The following is a 21,558-nucleotide window of genomic DNA, read 5'->3' as shown; positions in this document are numbered from 1 at the left end:
CACTTAAGGACAGTCATTTCTTCTGTGCCCAGGGAAGGGTACAGGATTCTGGTTATTTTCCAGTATGGGAAATGACAGTGAAGAAGAGCTACATCTTTTCCTCTTAAACACCCGCCACTGGCATGAGATGGGGCCCTTTTTGTATACTTAAGATGTTTGCTTTGAGTAGCTGATCCTGGAGGCACCATTGATCATTTGTAGAACATGAAGGGATGTGGGAAGCGAGGGGGAAAGAATGGACTATTTCAAGGTGTGTAGAATGACTGGTAAAAGCAAATTGCATTCTGATGGCTGGAGACTTAACACTAGCAACACCAAAACCCACTAATTGGTTCTAAGCCCAGAGAAGGGGTCAGGCACTTTGCTAAGCACTTGATTTGCATTATCTCATTTAATCTGTACAATTACCCTCTTCAGAAAACATCTTTATCTCCAATTGGCAAACAAAAATCCTAAATCTTGAAGCAGTTTAGAAACTTGCCTGTGGTGGGTGGGTAGGTTGGTGTCCTGCTAGGACCGGATGTTGGGTAGTCTGACTCTGAGGACACTTGCATAATATTATTCCCCTTTGCAAAGTGAAGAAGAAGTAAAAGAACCATATGCCAGTTTTATAGTGGAACCACCTTGAATGCATTGTGGTCAACCTATGCCTCTTGAACTTGAATCAGTGAGAAGATTTCAGCTGACCAGCTTTTCCCTCTACAGCTCACAGTTTGCCCCTAAGTTTCTGAGTAGCATGAACACCCAGAAACCCTCTCTTCCAATAGCCCATAGGAATAATAGGATTGGAACTTGAGCACCAGGGAGAAAAGATAGATTTGGATAGCATGTACAATAAGCTGGAGTCAAATCACAAATAAGGTATGAAGATGGCAGAAAGAGAAAATAAACCACTTCTCTGCATATGTTGCAATCTTTTTCAGCTTAAGTAGTCCCTTGGGAAAGGAATTGACTAAAATGGCCCCTCTCTACTTGGAATTTTCCCACTGCTTTTTTCCCCTGCTTCATTCTCAGAGTTATGTGAAATCAACCTCTCATTTCTCTTCATTTGCAGCTGGGCACATTCCGGTCCCATGATGGGGATTATTTTATTGAACCGCTGTTGTCTGTGGACGAACAAGAGGATGAAGAGGAACAAAACAAACCCCATATTATTTATAGGCGCAGCACCTCACAGAGGGAGCCCTCCATAGGAAGGCATGCATGTGACACTTCAGGTATTTGTTTTTTGCTTACACAGAGATCCCAGCTCTGAGATGGGTTCAGTACCATGCATCAAAGCTATAGCTCTTTTGCAGTTTACAGAGCAAAACTTGTGGTTTATTCAACCCTCCAGTGAGGTAGGTACACCCCCTGTAAAGATGTGGAAACTGCAGAGAAGTTTAGTGATTTGTCCAAGGTCTCACAGTTAAGAATTTACAGAATTGGGGTTCAAACTCAGAAATCAGAGACTCCAATCCTACTATGGACAGAGCTACCACTTCAAATTACTAAGTTTTAGGACTAACTTGAGTAATTTCTTTTCCTTATTTTTTATTTCTTTGAGACAGAGTCTTGTTATGTAGCCCAAGCTAGACTTTTATGATTCTTCTTCCTCAGCCTCCCAAGTGCTGGGATTATAGACATGGACCACTCTACTCGGATTAAGTTTGAGTAATTTCTTAAGGCTGTGATGGTGGTATCCTAACATCAGAAATTGTATTTTCTTGGTGTCTTCTATTCATGTGTTTTTGATGCAGTGGGCATTTTACCATGTAATCTTACAAAAAGAAGGTCTTACAAATAGAACTTACCAAAACTTCTGTGTTTATTGGAATTTCTCCCACCAACCTCGGTTTCCCTAATACCCATTGGTTTCAGGAATATAGGAATAGCCCTGTGGATTGCAATGCTAGTTACCTATTAAATCCTTCTACCTAGATTTTCTTCTGTTCCCAACAGACTGTTGGAGGCTTTGTGCTGGCATGTTGCCCATTGTCAGGTGTACCTCATTCTGGGCACCTTGGAAGGCTTATCTCTGCTTTTCTGTGTTTCTCATTCTGTATTCTTACAGTGACTTTCACTGTTTCCCAAGCCTGTCTACATGATGATAGCTTCTCATGAGAAATCATCCCTTAGCTTGGTTCTGTGTTTTAAGATGTATGTTGAAATGCTTTTTGAAAATTCGTGGATTTTTTGTTTCTGGAATCATGTCTATTCTTTATTTTAAAAATTTGCTTCAACAAATTAAATAGCTTCTCAGAGTCTTTCTAGTATCTCCATACAAGACCAAAATTCCAGAGCAATGGAGTTTCTTCAAATGTTTCCCAAATGACTACTGGTTTCATCTTCTGTCTGTATAAGATTGTTCCATTGTGACAGCTTGGGGTGACCTCTTCCCTCTTGGAGGTGTTATTTCTAAAGTAAATTCTTTAATGAAAAATAACATCAGGTGCTGAAAACCTGGAAGCAGCCAACTCTCAGAGTGTAGCATTGTAGGTCTTTTGCCTTTTTTGTATCCAATGTGGTGCTCTTACCACCAGGGCTAGATAGAACACAACTAAAGTCCTTACAGAGTTGGGACAGGGTGGGTGCACTCAGAAATAATAGTTTCCAGTATCTTGGGGAATGTTAAAATTATCAGCAGCTAAGAGGTTTATTGGTCAAGACACTGGTCACATTTGGTTTTTGGCCACACTAGTAAGATCATTAACCTCTACTTTTTTGACCAAATCTGTACTACTAAGTACATTTTTAAAATATATGTATAAATGTATGTGGAGCATGAGATAAAAGGCAATATGTCATTTTCCTTCTATCGTAGTACTACTCTACATTCAGAAGACTATGAAATAATATTTTCACTGATTAATTCAGTGAACAGTGGTACATTATGATATTCTTCTGCCCCAAAGGGGCTGCAGATCATTGTTTTATCATTGTCTTACTGTGTATCAGCATTGTATCTATCAGTGTTGTATAAAGCATGTTACCTACACTATTTTGCTTCATCTTTACCACAAACTTACAAGATACATACCTCTCTTACCTGCATTGTATCTGAAAAAGAAGCCAAGGCTTACAGAGATGAAGTAACCCGCCCAAGATCTCACAGCTCACCCAGAGAACCCACACTTGTTTGCATTTCTCCAGAACCCATTTTGACTGTGTAGGAGTGAGTACACGTGGAGCCAGAAGTAGGGGGTGGGGAGGGGATAGAAAGGCGTATCACTATCATTCAAAAAAGGAAAAAAAATCCAAGGCGCATTTTGACAAGTGAATTACCCAAATTAGTAGACACTGGTTTTACTGGGCTAGAGGACATGACAATGATATTGTCAAACCCTGTAAAAGACATAAGGAAGAAAGAATTTTTTAAAAAATGTGAAGATTGATGGTGATCAGTGGAAGATGCCTTATTTTTTTTCACAAAAGTTTGGGCTCCGGTTGTTATTGAAATTGGTGCCACCTTCCAAATCAGCAGTGCCAAGATTTAGTTTTCATTCAGGTTTTTACTTGTCAGTGACCAACATGGCGTGTGTTTCCTTCACCCTGTGTGATGAATCAGGAGTCCGGCAGTTTAGACCGGCTCTTCCAAAGTTTGCTGCTGGACTACGCCACTCTGGTTTCTCTCTTCCAGCTGCTTCTGCACCCCTTCTTTGAATTCAGATGCAGGAGGCTCAGAACAGTTGGAAAGAACTTTGGAATATGGCACAATTCACCAGCACCATTAGAGGGACGGATCAGCAGGTCATGGAAACTCCGACACCAGGTAGCCTTTGCGTAGGGAGCAAACGTAGTTTGGGGGTGGGAAAAGTCCCCCTGACCAGAAAGGAAAAGGGCCACCTCTACTGGTCCATTCAGCTTTAGTATTTTCCCTCTCAATCAAGAGCAATGGTTGGTCACCTCCAGTAAACCTAAGGAGTACCTTGGTTGCTTCATGCAAATGTAGGTTCTTTTGCAACAAGCTGATCTATCTGTCAGGTGTATGTGATGGAGCCAGAATCCATGGCTTCAATAAATACTCCAGGTGATTCAGATGTTCAACTGAATTTGCAAGTCACTGATGAAGTTAAGGCATCATGTATGCCTCTGCACTCTCTGTACTTGACTTTCTATGACAACGGCAGAGTAGGCTGATAGACTATTTCAGCTGGAGGGAACCTTAGCAGTCAGGTCTAGTGTAGCACTTCTTTTATACACATGGGAAAATTGAAGTTTCAGGGTGTTAAGCTTGTTGCTTATTTCTATGAGCGATACCCTATATTCTCTGTATATTCAACACCACCTGTCAGAACTTTCCCTAGCCCAAGGCTGGCCCTGGAAGCCCCCTGCTGAGCTAAGGGTAACCCTTTAGTTGCTAGACTATGGGAGCTGGAGAGGAGGGAGCAGGCTGGCTGTTGCTGCATACAGATGGAGTATAAGTCTTGTTCATCTGATTTTTTTTTTTTATTTACTTTACATCTGATTCTTGATGTAGGTCTAATTCTCAGGAAAAGTTTCTGAAAGAACATTAAAAAGTCATGTGGAGGAGATGTAATTATAATTTCATGGGTTTGCAAAGCAGTCTACAACTTTGTGTATTCATTCACTTGTTCATTTATTCATTTGACCATTCAGTTTTTATTGTGCAACTCCTCTGTGCCGTGAGGTTGAACCAGGAACTGTCCTTATTCTAGTTAGTTGTGCGAACTCAAGCACATTTTAGCATATAAGTTAAAACTGTTCCATAATCCCAGTTACTCAGGAGGCAGAGGTAGGAAGATCACCATCAGAGGCTAGCCTGAGCCAAAGTGTGGGGCTCTATTGAAATTCAAACTAAAAGCAAAAGGACTAGGGGCATGAGTCAAGTGGTAGAGCTCTTACCTAGCAAGCAAGAAAAAAAAAAGAAAGAAAAAGAACATAAGATAAAAATAGCATGCCCTTTCCTTTCCATGACTGTATTTAGAACTAAGTATAAAAGAATGGACACTCTCGGGGTTCAGCAGATGGCAGATATTCATTAAATGGTAGATTTTTTTTTTTTAAGGTTCAGAAAATAAAAAATAGAACACTGTAGGAAGGGAAGAGAAATTAAGAATACCAAAACCCAGAGGTGACAGATTACAACTTCCTGATGACTGGCTAGTGGTAGGGTCAAGCATGGTTTCTGTCCACTTGTCTCCTCTTTACTCTGCAGCTTGTTAATATTTTATTTCTTTAAGGTTTCTCTTGGCCCAGTGGCTACCCTTCCCAGGTCAGCTCTAGTTTGCAGTTGTTGGCTATGTCTGTATATACATTTGTGCGTCTTTATCACACCTGCATTTATTTGTCTTTTCATTCAATTCATAAGTTCCTTGGGACTCTGGATGGGGGGGTGGGGACGTCTTCTTCCTATGGCATGCCCTTATGACTATAGGACCACAATGCCTCTTCCACAGTGGGTCTTCCATCAGGTTCACTGAGCTCCCTGCCCACCTGCCCCTCCCTCTCCAGAGGGCCAAATAGCAGGTATGGGTGTTGCTAAGTCCCTTCATTCTCAGGCATTGGCATCTTTCTAGATGAAATCCTAAATTCTGTCTCTATTTGGCCCTGAATGTTTTCCAAGAGCACTTAGTTGTTCTTAACAGCGAGTTAGACATTAGACGGGCTTCCTGAGAGGTGAGTGAGAGAAAGGCAGGGAGAAGAAATTTTCCCATCTTTCTGTTACAGCAAGGCCAGCTGTTTTTATTTCTTGGGGGCATTTAGGAATTACACACTCCTTGCCCCATCAGTACCACTTCTAAGGAAGCAATTGGACGATTGTCTAAAGGTGTTTGTGAACTGCTCAAAAGATTAAAAACTTTTTTTTTTTTTTTTTTGTCTTTTTTTTTTTTTTCTTTTTTTTGGTGCTGGGATCGAACCCAGGGCCTCACGCATGCTAGGCAAGCGCTGTACCACCGAGCTACATCCCAGCCCAGATTAAAAACTTTTAAGTGCCCTTCAGGGGGAGGATGGATCAATAAATTATGTTCAAACATATGATGGATTCCTGTGCACCCAGTTAGAAACCATGGTATCGATTGATGTAAACAACCGTGAAAATACGCAGAGAGTGAACAAGCAGTGGTGAGCCAGTGTGTATGATACGATCCCAATTCTTTACAAGTGATAAAGTGCATGCGTGTGTTTGCATATGTAAAAAAATGCAATAATGACATAAAAATATTGACTGATTATTTTTGGCTGCCAAGAGAATAGGCAATTTTTAAAGTTTTGCTTGCTTATGTATTATTTTTCACACTCTTTTATTTTATTTTTTTGCAGTACTGGAGTTTGAGCTCAGGGCCTACACCTCGAGCCACTCCACTAGCCCTTTTTTGTGATGGGTTATTTTTGAGATAGGGTCTCTTGAGCTATTTTCCCTGGGCTGGGTTTCAACTGTAATCCTCCTGATCTCTGCCTCCCAAGTAGCTAGGATTACATGCGTGAGGCACCAGCACCTGGCTTCACTCTTTTGCCATGATTCTATAGAATTTCATAATTAGAAAATATAGGTAAAAAAGAAATAGATAGGCATGCTGGCATGTAGTTATTTTTTAGGCCATGCCACTTGTCACTGGAGACCCACAACCAAGGTAAGATTCAATTCTTTGGGATTAGAGATTAGCAGGCATTTTTATTTTTTTAATGAAATGATCTCAATATCCAGACAGATAAAAGTCCTGCCATTTGTCTACTTCTTTGGGACAGCCATGGCTGTTGGAAGTTGAGTCTCCTGTCTCAGCTCAGCTAAATTGCCTCACACCTACTGCACTGACCACTATTTACTCTCCACTAGACTTTGGGGATTCTGTTTCTCAGCCCTATTAGATTGTGCCCTCTCTTTCTGACTGGGTCTCCAGGGGGCAGGCCTCAAGGCTGGGAAATACAAGATAATGAAAATCATGATTTGCTGGGCTCTTAGGTGCATAGGGGATCAATGTGCTACGTACTTTACTTATATCATTGTATGTAATTTGTTCATCAATTCTACAGGACAGATATTATTACACCTGTTTTACAGTTGAGAAAAAAATACCTCAGAGAGGTTGAACAACTTGCCCAGTCTCACTGCTAGTAGGAGGCAGGCCTGAGTCTCGAAGCCTTGCACCCAAATCAGATTTGTTCTACACTGTGATCCTACATTGAAAACATGAATGGATGCTGTCATCTAGAAAATTAGAAAATTCCTTTTTTCCTTTTGAGACAGGGTCTTACTATGTAGCCTAGGTTGGCCTCAAACTCATGGTCTTCCTGCCTCAGCCTCCAGAGTGCTGGGATTATAGGTGAACTCCACCATATCCCATAAGAAAATCCTTCCCAACTTAAGTTTTTAGAGTCTCTTCTTTGACTTCCATCTCATTTCCAATTCTTAAATGACTACCTAACATTAGCTGAGTGCATGCCATGTTGCTGCACTGTCTCAAGGACTTTAAAATGGATGGTATATTTTAATACAAAAACTTCCATTTTGCAGGTGGGAAAACTGAGAGACAGAGAAGTCCACAAAGTTGCCTTGTCCAAGGTCATAAGGCTTATAAACATACCAGTTTCCACAGCCCTCTTTGTACTGGTTGAGTTAGAGAATTTTTCTGGCCTGCCTCTGTGGATTCAGCTCTACCCATGTGAATTACTTTTGCTGGTAGGATTTAAATTGCTTGCCTGGAATTCAATTTGGCTTGAGGAGGGCTTTCTGACGCTGAAAATTCCCACCAAGACTCCAGTGACTCATAGAGGCCTTGTGTCTCCAGCAGGCCTCTGTTGGAGTGTCTGTTTACTACCCATTAACCTCTGGGATCCCTTAATAATTTAGCAGAGATAATTAGCTGCCCTGAGAGTTGAGACCAAAAGCACTGAGAGACAGCACTCAGGAGCCCTCTGAGGGGGTTTATGTAAACAAGTCTGGGCCAGCTGTTGGGTTCCAGGCCATGAGGGAAGCAGGACAGGGGTGGGCTAATCAGCAGCCACCCTCCCCTTCCACACACTTCCTGCAGCCTCAGGCCCTCTGCTCCCAGCCTCCCAGCCCTGTGAAGTCAAGAATAGGAACTGGCATGCCCAGGAAACTGTGCATGTGGTGCCATGGGAGCACACTGGAATCCCTCTGCAGTTCTCCAATAAAATAATCAGAGAGCAGATGAAAGAAACTTCTAGTACAGGAATGATATCTCCTTTCATTGGTCCTCATTTATTCACTGAATAGCAATGACAATAATAATAATAATTACTTGCCTTGTTTTTTTTGAGATAGGGTCTTACTATGTAGCCCAGGCTGGCCTGAATTTCATAATCCTTCTGCCTTAGTCTCCTAAGTGCTGGGATTACAGGCATGTCCCACCATGCCCAGTCCTCTCTTGATTTTTTTTTTTAAAGAAAACTATGAATGACTTTAAGCATTCATAAGAGAAGAGGAAATAGTGAAGTGAGCCACACATCATCTCCATTTAACAAAGACCAAGATTTTTCCACATTTGCCTCTCTTTTGCTTATTTTCTTTTTGCTGGACTATTTCAAAGCAAACCCAAGATATGACATTTCTGCTCAAAAGATTCCAATATACATCTGTGAAAAATGGAGCTAGGTACCTACATAACTAAATAATATATAAAATATTATTTATCAAGGTGAGCAGAATTCAGCAGAATTCCTCCACATCACCTAACCAGCATCTGTTAGTGTTAACAGATGTTAAAATGTGTTAACATTTTCCTCACTGCCCACCGCACCCCCCACCCCTTTTTGGACTGTGTGTTTGGTTCAATTGTTATCTTTAAAAAGTCTGCACTTTTAAAGTCTGTTATCTTTAAAAAGGTTGCTGTCTCTTTAGTAGCTTTTCACTTTGTCGTCATGGCTGTAGTTAAAATTGCTGTTGTCTTTGTCGTTTAAGTTTTGCCCATGGCCTGGCTTTTCCTTTGTACTTCCTTTAGTCTTTGTTTCCTCTTTGCTATCATCTGATCTGGCTGTAGTCACAATAACCTTTAGATGGGGCCAGCCCCCAAGCCAGCGCTCCCAAGCCAGAGCCCACACCAAAGCAGGTAGCACAGGGCCTTTGCCATTGAACCCCTTATCAGAGTCATTTAAGGCCTGTGGTTGGACTGGCTTTCCTCCCTTGGTCTGTGGTACCTTTTAAGCCTTGTTGATTTTCCCTACCCAGAGGTACACCCTCAGTTTGCACCACCATGTCTCCACTGCAGCTTGTCCTTCCCTGTGACTTAAAGCCCAGCAGAGCCAGTTTCAGCTGAGAATTTAGAAGTGACAAGTTAGGCTTAGACCTGAGATTGCGGCTCACCGGTGTTTGAAGGACTCTGCTGTCCCTTCTCCAGGGAACTTTCTTCTCTGGATGCAGAGCACACGGTCAGGGGCTGCCTGCTTCCTGCCTGCCTGCCATCCGCAGGGCTTTCCTGTCTCCTGCCTGTCAGGTCTTGGGAGTTCTTGCCCTTCATCTTCAGAGTCCTGCCTGTTCTCTGCCGAGGAAAGAGGGAGCTGTAGATGCTTGGTCACAGCTTCCTCTTCCAGGAGCCAAGTGAACTGGGTTGACATGCACAGGCTCCTTTAGAAGGCAGGTCCCTGCCAGGCACCAGAAGCTCATGTCTGTAATCCTAGCTGTTCAGGAGGCAGAGATCAGGAGGATCAGGGTTCGAAGCCAGCTTGGGCAAATAGTTCTCAAGACCCTATTTTAAAAATAGTCATCACAAAACAGGGCTGACGTAGTGGCTCAAATGGTAGAGCACCTGCCTAACAAGTGTAAGGCCTTGCATTCAAATCCTAATACTGCCAAAAGAAGAAAACAAAAAAAGGACAGGGCTCTAAACACTGGCAGAGGGCCAGCCTGCCAGATGGTGGTAGGAGGTTGGGATTCATCTGAATAGGCTGTGTGTCCCAAGTGAGGCATTGTAGAACTTCTTGGTGTCTTTATGAGAATGGCTGTTTTATCAAGCCATTGAGACTTTTAACTCTGTATGCACCAAATTTTGATCCTTAATAATAATCAGATTGCTGCAGAGTATTACGGGAGTCATTTGTGGGTGAGATTTTTTTGTGTGTCCTTATTTGTGGACCGGATATCTGCATGAACAATCTGTGTACCTGCAAGTTCCTTGACAAATAGATAGCATTGTGAATTTCACAAGGGAGTGTACATAATGTGTGCATGTGACTGGTGGACCCCAAGAAGGTGCAGAATCAAAGAAGGGGCACATGTTGGTGTGATTCTCCTTTTTGTTGATTGACCATTCTCACCTGACAGTAGAATTAGGGTAGAGCATTAAAAAAATGCAGTTGGCATATGGAAAAAGTTCAAGTTGATGTGATTCTGATGTGGCTTCAGAATTTTTTTTGCTAAGGTTTTAAAAAATATTTTTGTTAATGTACAATTTATACACTGTAACATTTATCCTTTCAGTGTATAGATGTGCAAGTTTTCAAAAATGCATACAGGCTTAGACCTATCACAATCATGTGGTACTTTGTACTAAAGCCATCTCCTCACCCCATTTCCTGTCCCAGCAGTCTCATCAAAATATCATGTAAATGGAATCACTAAGTACAGAGGTTCATCTACATGGCTGTCTTTATCAGTCTTTTTTATTGCTGAATAGTATTCCATTGTATAGATATACCACAGTTAATCTATTACCCAGTCAAGGAACATGGCATTCAGCTATTGCAAATAAAGCCCTTATAACATTTGCATACAGGTTTTTGTGTGAATATAAGTTGCCATTTTATTTGGGTAAATGACTAGGAGAGAGATTGCTGGATTATATGGGAAATGTATGTTTATTTTGTGAGAAACTACCGATTGTTTTTTCAGAGCACCTGTGCCATTTTGCAGTGTCACTAGCCAGGTATGAAAGTTTCAGTTCTTCTGCATCTTTACCAGCACTTAATATTATTGACCTTGTATTAATTTGGTTTTATTTTAGTAGTTCTAGTAGGTATGGATGGAATAGGCGCTTAAGATACTTCCTTTGTGATGATCAATGTCAAGCATCGTGTACATGTGGCATTTATCATTCATCTGTCTTTGGTGGAATATCTGTTAAGTATGTCACCCATTTAAAAAAAAACCTCCAGTTTTTTTTTTTTTTAATTTGGCAGTTTTTTATATATTGTATCAGATACTTGTTTGCAGATATTGTCTCCTAGTCTGTGGCTTGTCTTTTCAAAATGTTTCTTTATTTGTAGGGACTTTTTTCATATGTATTTCCCTGGTTTACTGACACTGCTTCATGCACTGTGGAGTTCATGCTGCATTGAACTTCACAGGAAAAGTCTAGCGTTTGTCCAAGACCCAGAGAAATGGAGTAGAAAAGGCTTCTTAGGTCTTGTTATTCAAAGCCATTGTCAAGGTCAGCAGGAGAGGCATCTTGTTGTGTCTGGTCCGTGTATCTTGTGTTGGGTGTATGGATAAAATCAGTTGCATACTTAAGAATTCAAGCGTGTTACTGTGCGCACGTGCACAGGAAAAGCAGGGGGCAGGGGGAGCCAGAGGAGCAGCGAGTGAGGCAGAGGAAGAAGAATTTGGTGGCTCCATTATTCTCCAGTGTTTCCATTCTGTGTTCTGTGGACAGTATCAGAGGTTTCTCAAAGGTATCTTTCCTTGGACACTATCATTTTTTTCTTCCTAATCCTCACAGTTGATCTTCTTCCATTGTAATATGCCCGATTTGACCAAACGGAAGTGATTTTCAGAAATTATTGTCCATTTTAGCAGGTCCAAAATAAAAACTTGCCAGTGATTTATGAGACACGTAGTCTACACCCCCTCAATATAACTCAACACCAACTACAGCCCACTGGCTCTGGGTTGATCTCTTTTCTTTGTAGTTATCCCATTGTCCTTTACCTTGCACTCTGATGACTGGTGATTTCATCCACACCCTTTGTAACAGTCTGGCTTTTGTTGCTATAATGAAATACCTGAGTAACTTTATACAGAAAAGAGGTTTATTTCAGGATTGAGTCACCCTATTGGTTTGGCCTTTGGCAAGGGCCTCACAGCCGATGGTATCATAGCAAGAGCAGGAGTAGGAGGAAGAGACCATATCACCAGTCAGGAAGTCAGAGGATGATTCAGGGCTTAGACTCAGGATTTCTTAACAACTCACTCCTGTGAGAACTAACTCAGGGTCCTATCAGAAATAACGTGCTGTGATCCTTTCTGAGGACAGCTCCCCAATGACCTAAGGACCTCCCACTAGGTCCCACCTCTTAAAGGTCCGACTACCTCAATATTACCAACCTGACCAAGCCTCCAGCACATGAACCTTGGGGTGTAAACCACCCCCAAACCATATCATGCTCTTTGAGCTTGACAGTGGTCAAGAGAAAAACTGAGGTTTCACCCTTTTTGAAACTTAAGACTTCATTTTTTCATCGTTTTTCATTTCCCCCCTTTTTCTGGCCGTCCTAGTGTTTGAATTCAAGGCTTCACACTTGCTAGGCAGGTACACTACCACTTGATCTATGACCCCAGCCCTCTTTGCTTGTTGTTGTTATTATCATCATTATTGGATAGGTTCTTATGCTTTTGTTCAGGGCTGGTCTGAACAATGCTGTCCTCCTACCTATGCCTCCCTTGTAGCTTGGATTACAGCCATGGACCACCACACCTGGACTTTTTGTTGAGACAAGGTCTTGATGACTTTTTGCCTGGGCTGGTTGTGAACTGGGATCCTTCTGATCCCTGTCTCACAAGTGGTTGGGATTATAGGTATGAGCCTCCATGTCCAGACTTCCATTATTCACTTATCTTATAAACTCAATGCGTTTTTACTACTGGAAGGAACTTTAGCAAGGGCTTCTGTTCCAGTCCCCCTCCATATGAATAAGAGAGCCAAGACTCAGAACTGTGAGGGAACTCATAATCTTGGGGTTAGGGCAAATGGCCTCAAATCTCCATCCTGTGTTCTTTCCAGACTATGGCATGAAGAAAAGCTTCCTGGTCATGGTACCTGTAAAGGGTATGTCCAAAAATACAACAGACAAGGTTTGGAAGTGCCACTGGACTAACGTCTGAGGCTAATTACAAATAGACCAGTGAGATCATTCAAGAAGCTGTCTCAAGCCTATAGAGAAAGATTTCTGGCCTTTAATTCATTTGTGGGATTAGGCTGTCAAAGCAAGGACTGAATGTTTTCCACAAAATATGATTTAAAAGTGATCAGACTCTTCTGAGCCACACCAGGATACTTGGAAGGCAGCCTGTGGTGGGAGACCCACGTGTCATCAGAGTATGGTCTGCCCCTGTGGCCACTCACTCCAGGCTCCTGGAACATGGACACTGGAGTGACCAAAGGTGTCGGTAGAAAGCCCTAGTGTACTAGCCAGTCTTTATTGGCCTGTAAAATGGGAGACTTGTATTCCAAAGGAATTTGGGAGACATGCTCCCCTGGACTTGTTCACAGCTCTTAAAAAGAAGTCCAGGCTATCCGCTGTTTAATTTCAGCTCTGGGAAGGAGACCCGGATCCCCCCCAGGCATCGCATTCAGCCCTAGGGCCACTCATGGGCTGTAATGAAATAACAGACAGTAGATGAGATACCCAGCAAGCCCAAGACTCCGAGTGCCAGCAGCCTGTAATCCCAGCTATGGGGAAGGCATAGGTAGGAGGATGGTAGACTGAGGCCAAGCCAGGGAAAAAGCCTGAGACTCTATCTGAAAAAGAACCTAAAGTTCAGGGAAAATGCATACAGCTCTATCTGAAAAATAACCTAAAGCTAAAAAGATTGGAGGTGTGGCTCAAGTTGTAAAGCGTCTGCCCAGCAAGCGTGAGCCCCTGAATTCAACCCTCACTACTTCCTCCCCCCCGCAAAATAAAGAAAATAATTCTCATGCTAAGGAAAGAGTTATCACAGTCTCTAGTTCTAGAGCATGCACTGTGAACCAGGCCCAGTTGAACATTTGGTGTATACTGAATCATTTAACTCTGCCCATCACCCTAATTGGAGAGAACTGTTAGTACCCTCATGTCACAGATGAGAAAACTGGGGAACAGAGAGCTGAAATGATCTGACCAAGGTCACATAGAAGATGCAGAGAAGCTGAGATTTGAACACAGGTCCCTTTGACTTCTGAGCCCCAAATCTGAACTCCCACATCTCACTGCCTCTTGCATTCACTCAATGCCTACAGGGCCCCGTTCTCTACCCTCTCAAGTTGGACCCCTGATTCCTGGCCAGGGCTGCACATTGAAATGGTGGTATTTTGCTTATATTGGGTTAAATAGAATATACTTGTAGACTTAATTTCACCTGCTTCTTTTAGTGTCATAAGGATGTGGCTTGTATTTCTCTCCTGCTGGAGAGTGCCAGCCTAGAAAATTCCCCAGCTGTGACTCAAAAGGGCCTACGAGATGACTGCTGTGAGCCAACTCTACAGCCCAGGGTGTTGGTGCACAGCGGCCCCACACTAGGCACAAACAAAAGCCAGTCTCCCCTTTCTGCTTAGTCAAAGACATTTGCTGAAGGGTATTTTATAGGATGTTAGCAGCACAACCAAACCTTGGTAAAATACATTTTACTGTGTTTGGTGCACTGGGTATTTTGCGTTACTTTAGATAGATACTCTTTAAATATTTTGTCAAGTGGTTTCCTGTATCCCTCACTTCCCTCCGTTTGGAAATGGGGAAAACAGTCCCTACCATACAGGATTGCCATGAAGTTAATCTACAGAAAGTGTCTATGCAAACAAAAACTCTCAGTAAACGGCAGGGGGTCTGCCCATGGCCTCTAGCTCTCATAGTTATGGTTGCTTCACAGTAGTTGTGTCCCAGGGGTACAAAGAACTTCTTCTCTCCCTGAAAGAAAAACACTTCAGCACAGTCCCCTCCATCTTGTTATGTTTTCAGAAATATCGCTGTCCCCCCACCCCTGCCTCTTAAATGGGCCAAGATTCCACAAGGTTGCAAATGATGTGGTTAGGCAAATATAAACTGGTTTCTTTCTTGCAAGACTTCTCAGAGCTTTTAAACTGCTCACGTGCACAGACAAAGTTCCAGATGTGAACGCTGTGTCAAGAGTTTAGCAAACCTAATTGATTAGTTTGGGGAACTACCTAATGGGACTCATGTTCCAGAAATTGCTCTTACAGAAACATTCTCCATAAAACGTCAGGCCAGCCATAAAAGGACTGTCCTCAGCTAAAATGTCTCCCATCACTGCCTTCCAAATCTATTTACTGTCAGCCTTGGGTATGTAGCACTTGATGCTGGGCACGTACTGTTGTTTGGTTTTTGGTTTTTTTAAAAAAACAGTTCACGGTTTGTTGAAAGAATTGAGTTTGGGACTATGATCCAGAGAGTATACTGGGATTCACTGTTATCTTTAAAGCTAGCAAACTGAGGTCCCCTAAAAATTAAGCCTTGTTTGAGTTTTCATTCATAGGCATGAGAGCTTTGTACATGTGGAACAACACCCCCAGCTCCTTCTGTGTGTGCCCCTCCCCCCAAGTTTTTAGAAGTACGTGGTTCTTTATTGAAGCATTCATGGATTTTATGGCCCTTTTTTGTTTTCTTTCTTTCCCTTTCTTTCTTCTCTCTCTCTCTCTCTCTCTGTCTCTCTCTCCATTGTTCTTATATATTCCTCTGATCCCAACAGACTTTCTCTCTTGAGCTCTTGAGCTCTGCCTGAAGGCTTTATTACCCATCCATTAATGCAGATGTAAGATCTGACTGGAACCAAGATGGCGGGAAAACTGCCCTCAGCTCTTTGCTTCCTATGTTATCAGCTTCTGGAGCCATTTGAGAAGTGGGAGTGCTTGCTGCATTTATTTACACCTTGTGGATCTCAAACTAAGTCTTCTCACCATCAATCCACATGTGCTTGTTATCTGGACTGTGAGTTCCATGTAAACAAGGACTGGTTATGTCTTCTTTCCTTCCCATCTTTCCTTTTCTTTCTCCCTTCTCTGTCTTTGTTCTTTCTAAAATAGATTGTCTGGTGTGAGAAATCCTAGTGTCAATATTCTATTTTATAAAGAAAGAGTATATTTTGCATACTACTAGTAAAACAATAACCACTAATAATTATAATCATTTTAAATATTTCATAGACTCTTCCTGTGTCCCATGCCTCGTGTTAAAAGAATTTGATGTATTATCTTTTTTAATCTTCACAGTTCTCCTCTGAGATGTTCACTCTGATTAGCCTCATTTTATGGGTAAAGAAACTAAGACTTCAAGGCAGGAAATTCCCCAGGGAAGGTTAACTAGAGTTGCATTATGGCAGGGATGGGAACCAGAGTGGATCTGGCTCCAGAGTTCAAGTGGGAAACCACTAATGATTCCCGCCATCCTTCTTTCCCTCTGCAAAGCTCAGGTGGCACAGAAAGGGGACTGGCTTTGCTCTTGAATCCTCACTTAACTCCTTGCTCTGTGATTCCCTGGTCCAGTTAAAACACAGGTCACGAGGTACCTCAGTGCCTCAAGGGAGTTCAGTTAAATTTTGATAAACCTTGTGAAAATAGAGAGCAATAATTAACTTGCCAACCATTAATGTTAACATTCAAACCTCCTCAGCTCAGCCCCAGTTGGGGGAAACACTTCAGTGAGTAGCCATTCTGTTCTAAAATAATTCCTATTCTTAGTAATGAGTTAGCGCTTCATGGTATTGTGCGATGGAATGAAGCCCATTTACAGCATTTTTACTAAGGAATGAGTGAAGAGTTCTGTAATTTGGGGCTTAATGTAAAGTATGTTTTCATAATAATACTACCCTAAATGCTTATAATCCTGTATTGTAAGGATTGAGCCCAAGTTTATTCTTGTTTTGTAGTCACTCTTGTCTTTTTTCAACTACCTAGGCTAGTATTTGGCATAACATAGGTGTTCAAGAAGAGATTTTTTTTTTAATTCAACTTGTAATTTATAAGAAATTCTCTGTATACTTTCTTATTTAGTTCTCCAGACGGCCTTAAGATAGAAATAGGTATTTTCATGCCCATTTAAGAGGTCAGGAAATGGAGGCCCAGAGAGAAGTGACTCAGAAAAGATCCTTTTGGTGGTGTGGCAGGTTGAAACCCAGCTTTCAGCGTCTCTGGTTTGTAACTACTATTTCTTTCCCAGTAAGGTGAAGATGGGTGTCAGAAATAAAGTCAGGCACATGCTGTGCTTACTTGCGTTGTTAAGAGTACAAACAGTGTCTTTGAAATCATTATTATAAGCCAGAAAAGTGTTTTTTAAGTGCACTTAGATCTGATTTGCATTATGATTTTATGACTGGTAAAAATAGAAAAAAAAGATGATAACGGTATTTATTTATTCATTCCTGAATGCTGGATACTGCATGAGCTGGATATTGCTCCAAGCAGCTCTGTGAAAGAGGCCCTAGTCTTAGTCCAGTTCATAAGTGCTGGAGAGCAGAGAACTGAAGTCAGTGATGTGCTTAAGATCACATGGGAATTGAGTCTGGCCTCACTCTTCATCACAGGAGTTATTAGACTACTGGAGGTTGTTGATGACGTGAGCATTGCTACTTCCTTTTTGGTGGCATCAAAGCCAAAACAGTGGCAAAAGCCAACATTAATACAGGTCCAGGGAATTGCATGTTAGACCTGTAGTGCCTGTAACGTGGTCATAGGTAACACACATTGTCCATTCGAGCTCATCTTTTAGAATGTCTAAATTTATTTACATGCAAATGTGAGACGCATATTGCTAAGTATTACACTTTCTCAAACTGCAGATGTGCATTTGATTCATACAGGAATCAACATGCTATTTTAGGATTTGAACGAGGCTGGATAGTTGATTAGCTATTCAGATAAGTAAATGTGATTAATTTTTGAAGACTCCTTAAAAAAGAAGGGACATGAAAAAATAATACCCTGTTTTGGAGTGTATTTGAACTTAAGGAAAATGTGGCAGCCACTTTGGAAAACAATTTGGTAGTTCTTCAAAATGTTAAAAATAAGAGTTACGATATGACCCAGCACTTCTCTTGCTATGTCTGTACTCAGGAGAAATGAAAGTATACCCACCCAGGACCTTGTCTATGAGTATTCATGACAGTTTTACTCAATTGGGTGTCATATGTCCACCAAATGATGACTGGACGAACAATGAGGTGTAGGAATATTTGGCAGTAAACAGAGGATAGTGGGAGAGCGAATATTACCAAGGTATATCACAAGCATATATGAAAATGTCACATTGAAACCCATTGTTTTGTATAATTAATATATACTGAAAAAGTATTGCTGATCATGGATGAACCTTGAAAACACAATGCAAGGTGAAAGAAGCTAGACACAAAGAACCACATATTGTATGACCGAATTTATATGACATGCCAGAACTGGATATATCCATGGATATATCCATGTTTATATCCATGGATATAAACTGATTGCCAAAGGCCTGGAAAGGAGGGTGACTGCTAAATAGGTGTAGGATTTCTTCTGGATCAATGAAAATATCCTAAAATTAGGTAATGGCGATGATTTAACAACTCTGATGCTATACTGGAAACCACTGAATTGTATTTACCTTGAAAGGATAAATTTAATAGTATATATGCATTTTACTTTAATGAAACTGTTAATGAAATGAAATAATCAATATAAAGGTATGCATGAGGAGAAAAAAAAGCAAGAATACCAAAGCTATTTGTATTGTACTTTCCAAAAGGGTGCAATTTCATTACTCAGCCCATTCTTAAAAAAAAAAAATTATTAGCAAAGTGACATTGTAAATTCCTAAAACACTAGCCTTGATTTAATTATACTGAAAGGTCACTGAAGAGAAATGTGGAAGGTTTCCTTTTTTATCTTAACAGTATGTGCTCCATTGCTGAAAATTATTGTTATTGCAATTGTACTCAGAGGCAAGGAAATTGAGTAGGTATATAAGCTGTGGTATCTATTTTTGTGCCATTTCTAATGCTAAATTCAAAATTGTTGGCTAAAATTGTTAATGTGCTAGAAATTAGTTGGGCTAATTAGATCAATAAATATGATTCAGATTCTTTTGAATCTGAAGAAATAATTTGGTTCCTGCGTTTTCATGCTACACATAGTATACTGAATTATTTCTCTGACACACAAATTATGAATGAAATGCCTTTCAGAAATATTAAAATTTGCATGAGTTGGTTTCTGTTAGAAATCATAGCCTTTTGTGATTAATGCTTTAATTTCTTCAGCTCTATTTAAGTAAGCATACCTTGTTTCCAATTAATGCCTTGATCCATCCTCAAGTTTTCCCATGCTCAAGTCTCCTTTGATGATTCTTCTTCTTAGTGGTTAAACAGAATGAATTCTATATGTGTCCCCAGTGTTTTTCTCACTGCAGATATACTTTTCTCTAAGAAAACCCAATCCACTGAATTAGAATATGCTATTGTTTAGATGTGGCTGTCCCACAGAGTTTCATGTATCAGAAGTCTGGTCTAAGTGTAGCCATGGGAGATGTGGTTGCACCTTTAAGAAGTGGGACCTAGTGGGAGATGTTAGGTGGTTGGGGTACTGCCCACAGAAGAGATAAAGTAGTTCTCACAGGACCCTTGTTAATTCCCACAAGAGTGAATTATAGAAGAGTTAGCCTCACACTTTCCCTGTTCTCGCATATACTTCCAATATGGTGCCATCTGCCACATGGCTATCACCAGAGGCCAAGCAAATGAGACTGCCTAATCTTGGACTTTCAGCCTCCCAAAGTGTGATCTGAATACATGTCTTTTTTTTTATATGTTATCCAACCTCAAATATTTTGTTACAACAACAGAAAGCAGACTAATCCATAATATTTGTGGAAGACATTAAGTTAATATTGCTTGCTTTTCACAAACTCCATGATCTGTCTCCTTTTTAAGACGAACTTTTGTTTTTCTTTTGAAAAACATTTCAGGTGTGCAAGTCAATGGTTGGGAGATATCCACAGATATGTGCAAAAGTCATCACAATCTTAGAACATTTTCATCACTTGAGAAAGAGAACCTGTACCTTTTAACTATCTCTGCCCGTTCCATTCCCTCATTGTATTCCCCAGCCTCAAGAAACTCTATTTCCTGTCCCTACAGATTTTCCTATTCTAGAAATTTCTTATGACTGGAGTCATATAATTTGTGGTCTTTTACAACTGGCTTCTTTCACTTTAGTGTTTTGTAATGATGTAAGAGTCAATTCTTCAGAAAGATACAACAATTATAAACATTTATGCACCTCATAACACAACACCAGACACAAAGCAATAACTGACAAAAATGAAATGGATAATTCAGTAGTAATGATTGGGGACTTCAGCATTTCACTTTTGATAATGGACAGGACACCTAGGCAGAAGATGAACAAGGAAATAGGAAATATGAAGAACACTATAAACCAACTACAGCTAAAACAACAGATAGTTTCTCCATTCTACCCAACAACAGCAGAATATATGGTCTTCTGAAGTGCACGCAGAACATTCTCAAGGATAGACCATATGCTAGAAAAGAAAACAAACTTCAGTACATTTGAAAAGGACAGAAGTAATACAAAAGCAACCTTGCCAATCACAATATAATCAAGCTAGGAACCAATTACAGAAAAAAAAAAAAAAGCTCAAAAATATATGTAAATTAAGCAGCATATTCCTAAGTGATCAGTAGGTCAAATGAGAAATCAGAAAATGCAGATGTGAATGATAATGAAGATACACCACACCCAAACTTAGGGGATGCTACTACAGTAGAGTTTATAGGAATATTTATACCTGTGAACCTATATTAAAAATAAGAATGATCCCAATTCAATAACCTAACCTTCCACTTTAAGGCACTGAAAGGAGAGAGCAAACTAAACCTAAATCAAAGAAAAGGAAATAATGATTAGAACAAAAAATCCATAGATAATAAAACACCAATGGAAGATAATAGACTTTTTAAACTTTACAAATTATGATGAATTAAAATAATTACAGACAGCATTAAGTATTTTTTGCAAAATGGGTAACATTTTCTTAATGTATTAAGCAATATTAAATTTTCAACATGTTGTATATACCAGTTATGAAAAGCAAATCCTGAAAACATCCAGCAGGAACTTCCTTTTTCTCAATTCAGATTCAGTTTGGAAACTGTCAACCAAATCATAAACCCATTTAAATCCCCAGCTGTTGGAAAATCTTGCCTAATGGAAAGAGCACAGTTTAGGGTGTTGATAAAATATATGCCTGACTCCTTGTACCATTACTTGCTGCTATGTGACTTTGGACAAGTCACTGGATTTCTTGAAATTTACTTTCTTTGTCTGTAAAATAGAGGTAATTTTCTCAGTTCAAAAGAAGAATGTAAGGTAATATGCATAAAAGAACCTAGCTCAGACTAGGCAGAGGGACTCGTGCCAGTAATCTCACCTACCCCAGATGTGGAGATCAGAAAGGTTTGCTTAGGCAAAAAGTTATCAAGACCCCAGTCTCAACCAATAAAAAGGCTGGGTGTGCTAATGCACACCTGTCATCCCAGCTACACAGAAAGCATAAGAGGGAGAATTGTGGTTCAGGAAGGTAGGGCAAAAACGTGAGACCCTATCAGAAAAATAACGAAAGCATGAAGGGCTGGTGGAATAGCTCAAGAAGTGGCCTGGCAAGTGCAAGGCCCTCACT

At 40.7% G+C, this 21,558-nt stretch overlaps 1 protein-coding gene across 3 annotated transcripts in view; it reads left to right on the top strand.

Annotated features, from left to right (window-relative positions):
* Positions 1-21,558, top strand: part of Adamts9 (ADAM metallopeptidase with thrombospondin type 1 motif 9) — a 153,511-nt gene that overhangs the window by 5,046 nt on the left and 126,907 nt on the right. For all 3 annotated transcript variants that reach the window (XM_074044143.1, XM_074044144.1, XM_074044142.1), the window contains exon 3: positions 1,055-1,217. In XM_074044143.1, the coding sequence (XP_073900244.1) occupies positions 1,055-1,217 (163 nt within the window). The remainder of the gene's footprint in view (positions 1-1,054; positions 1,218-21,558) is intronic.

The sequence above is a fragment of the Castor canadensis genome, chromosome 10 (genome assembly GCF_047511655.1).
Source record: "Castor canadensis chromosome 10, mCasCan1.hap1v2, whole genome shotgun sequence".
NCBI classification, from domain to species: domain Eukaryota; kingdom Metazoa; phylum Chordata; class Mammalia; order Rodentia; family Castoridae; genus Castor; species Castor canadensis.
The sequence above is the reverse complement of the archived record's forward strand: the minus strand, read 5'-3'. Positions and strand labels throughout refer to the sequence as shown.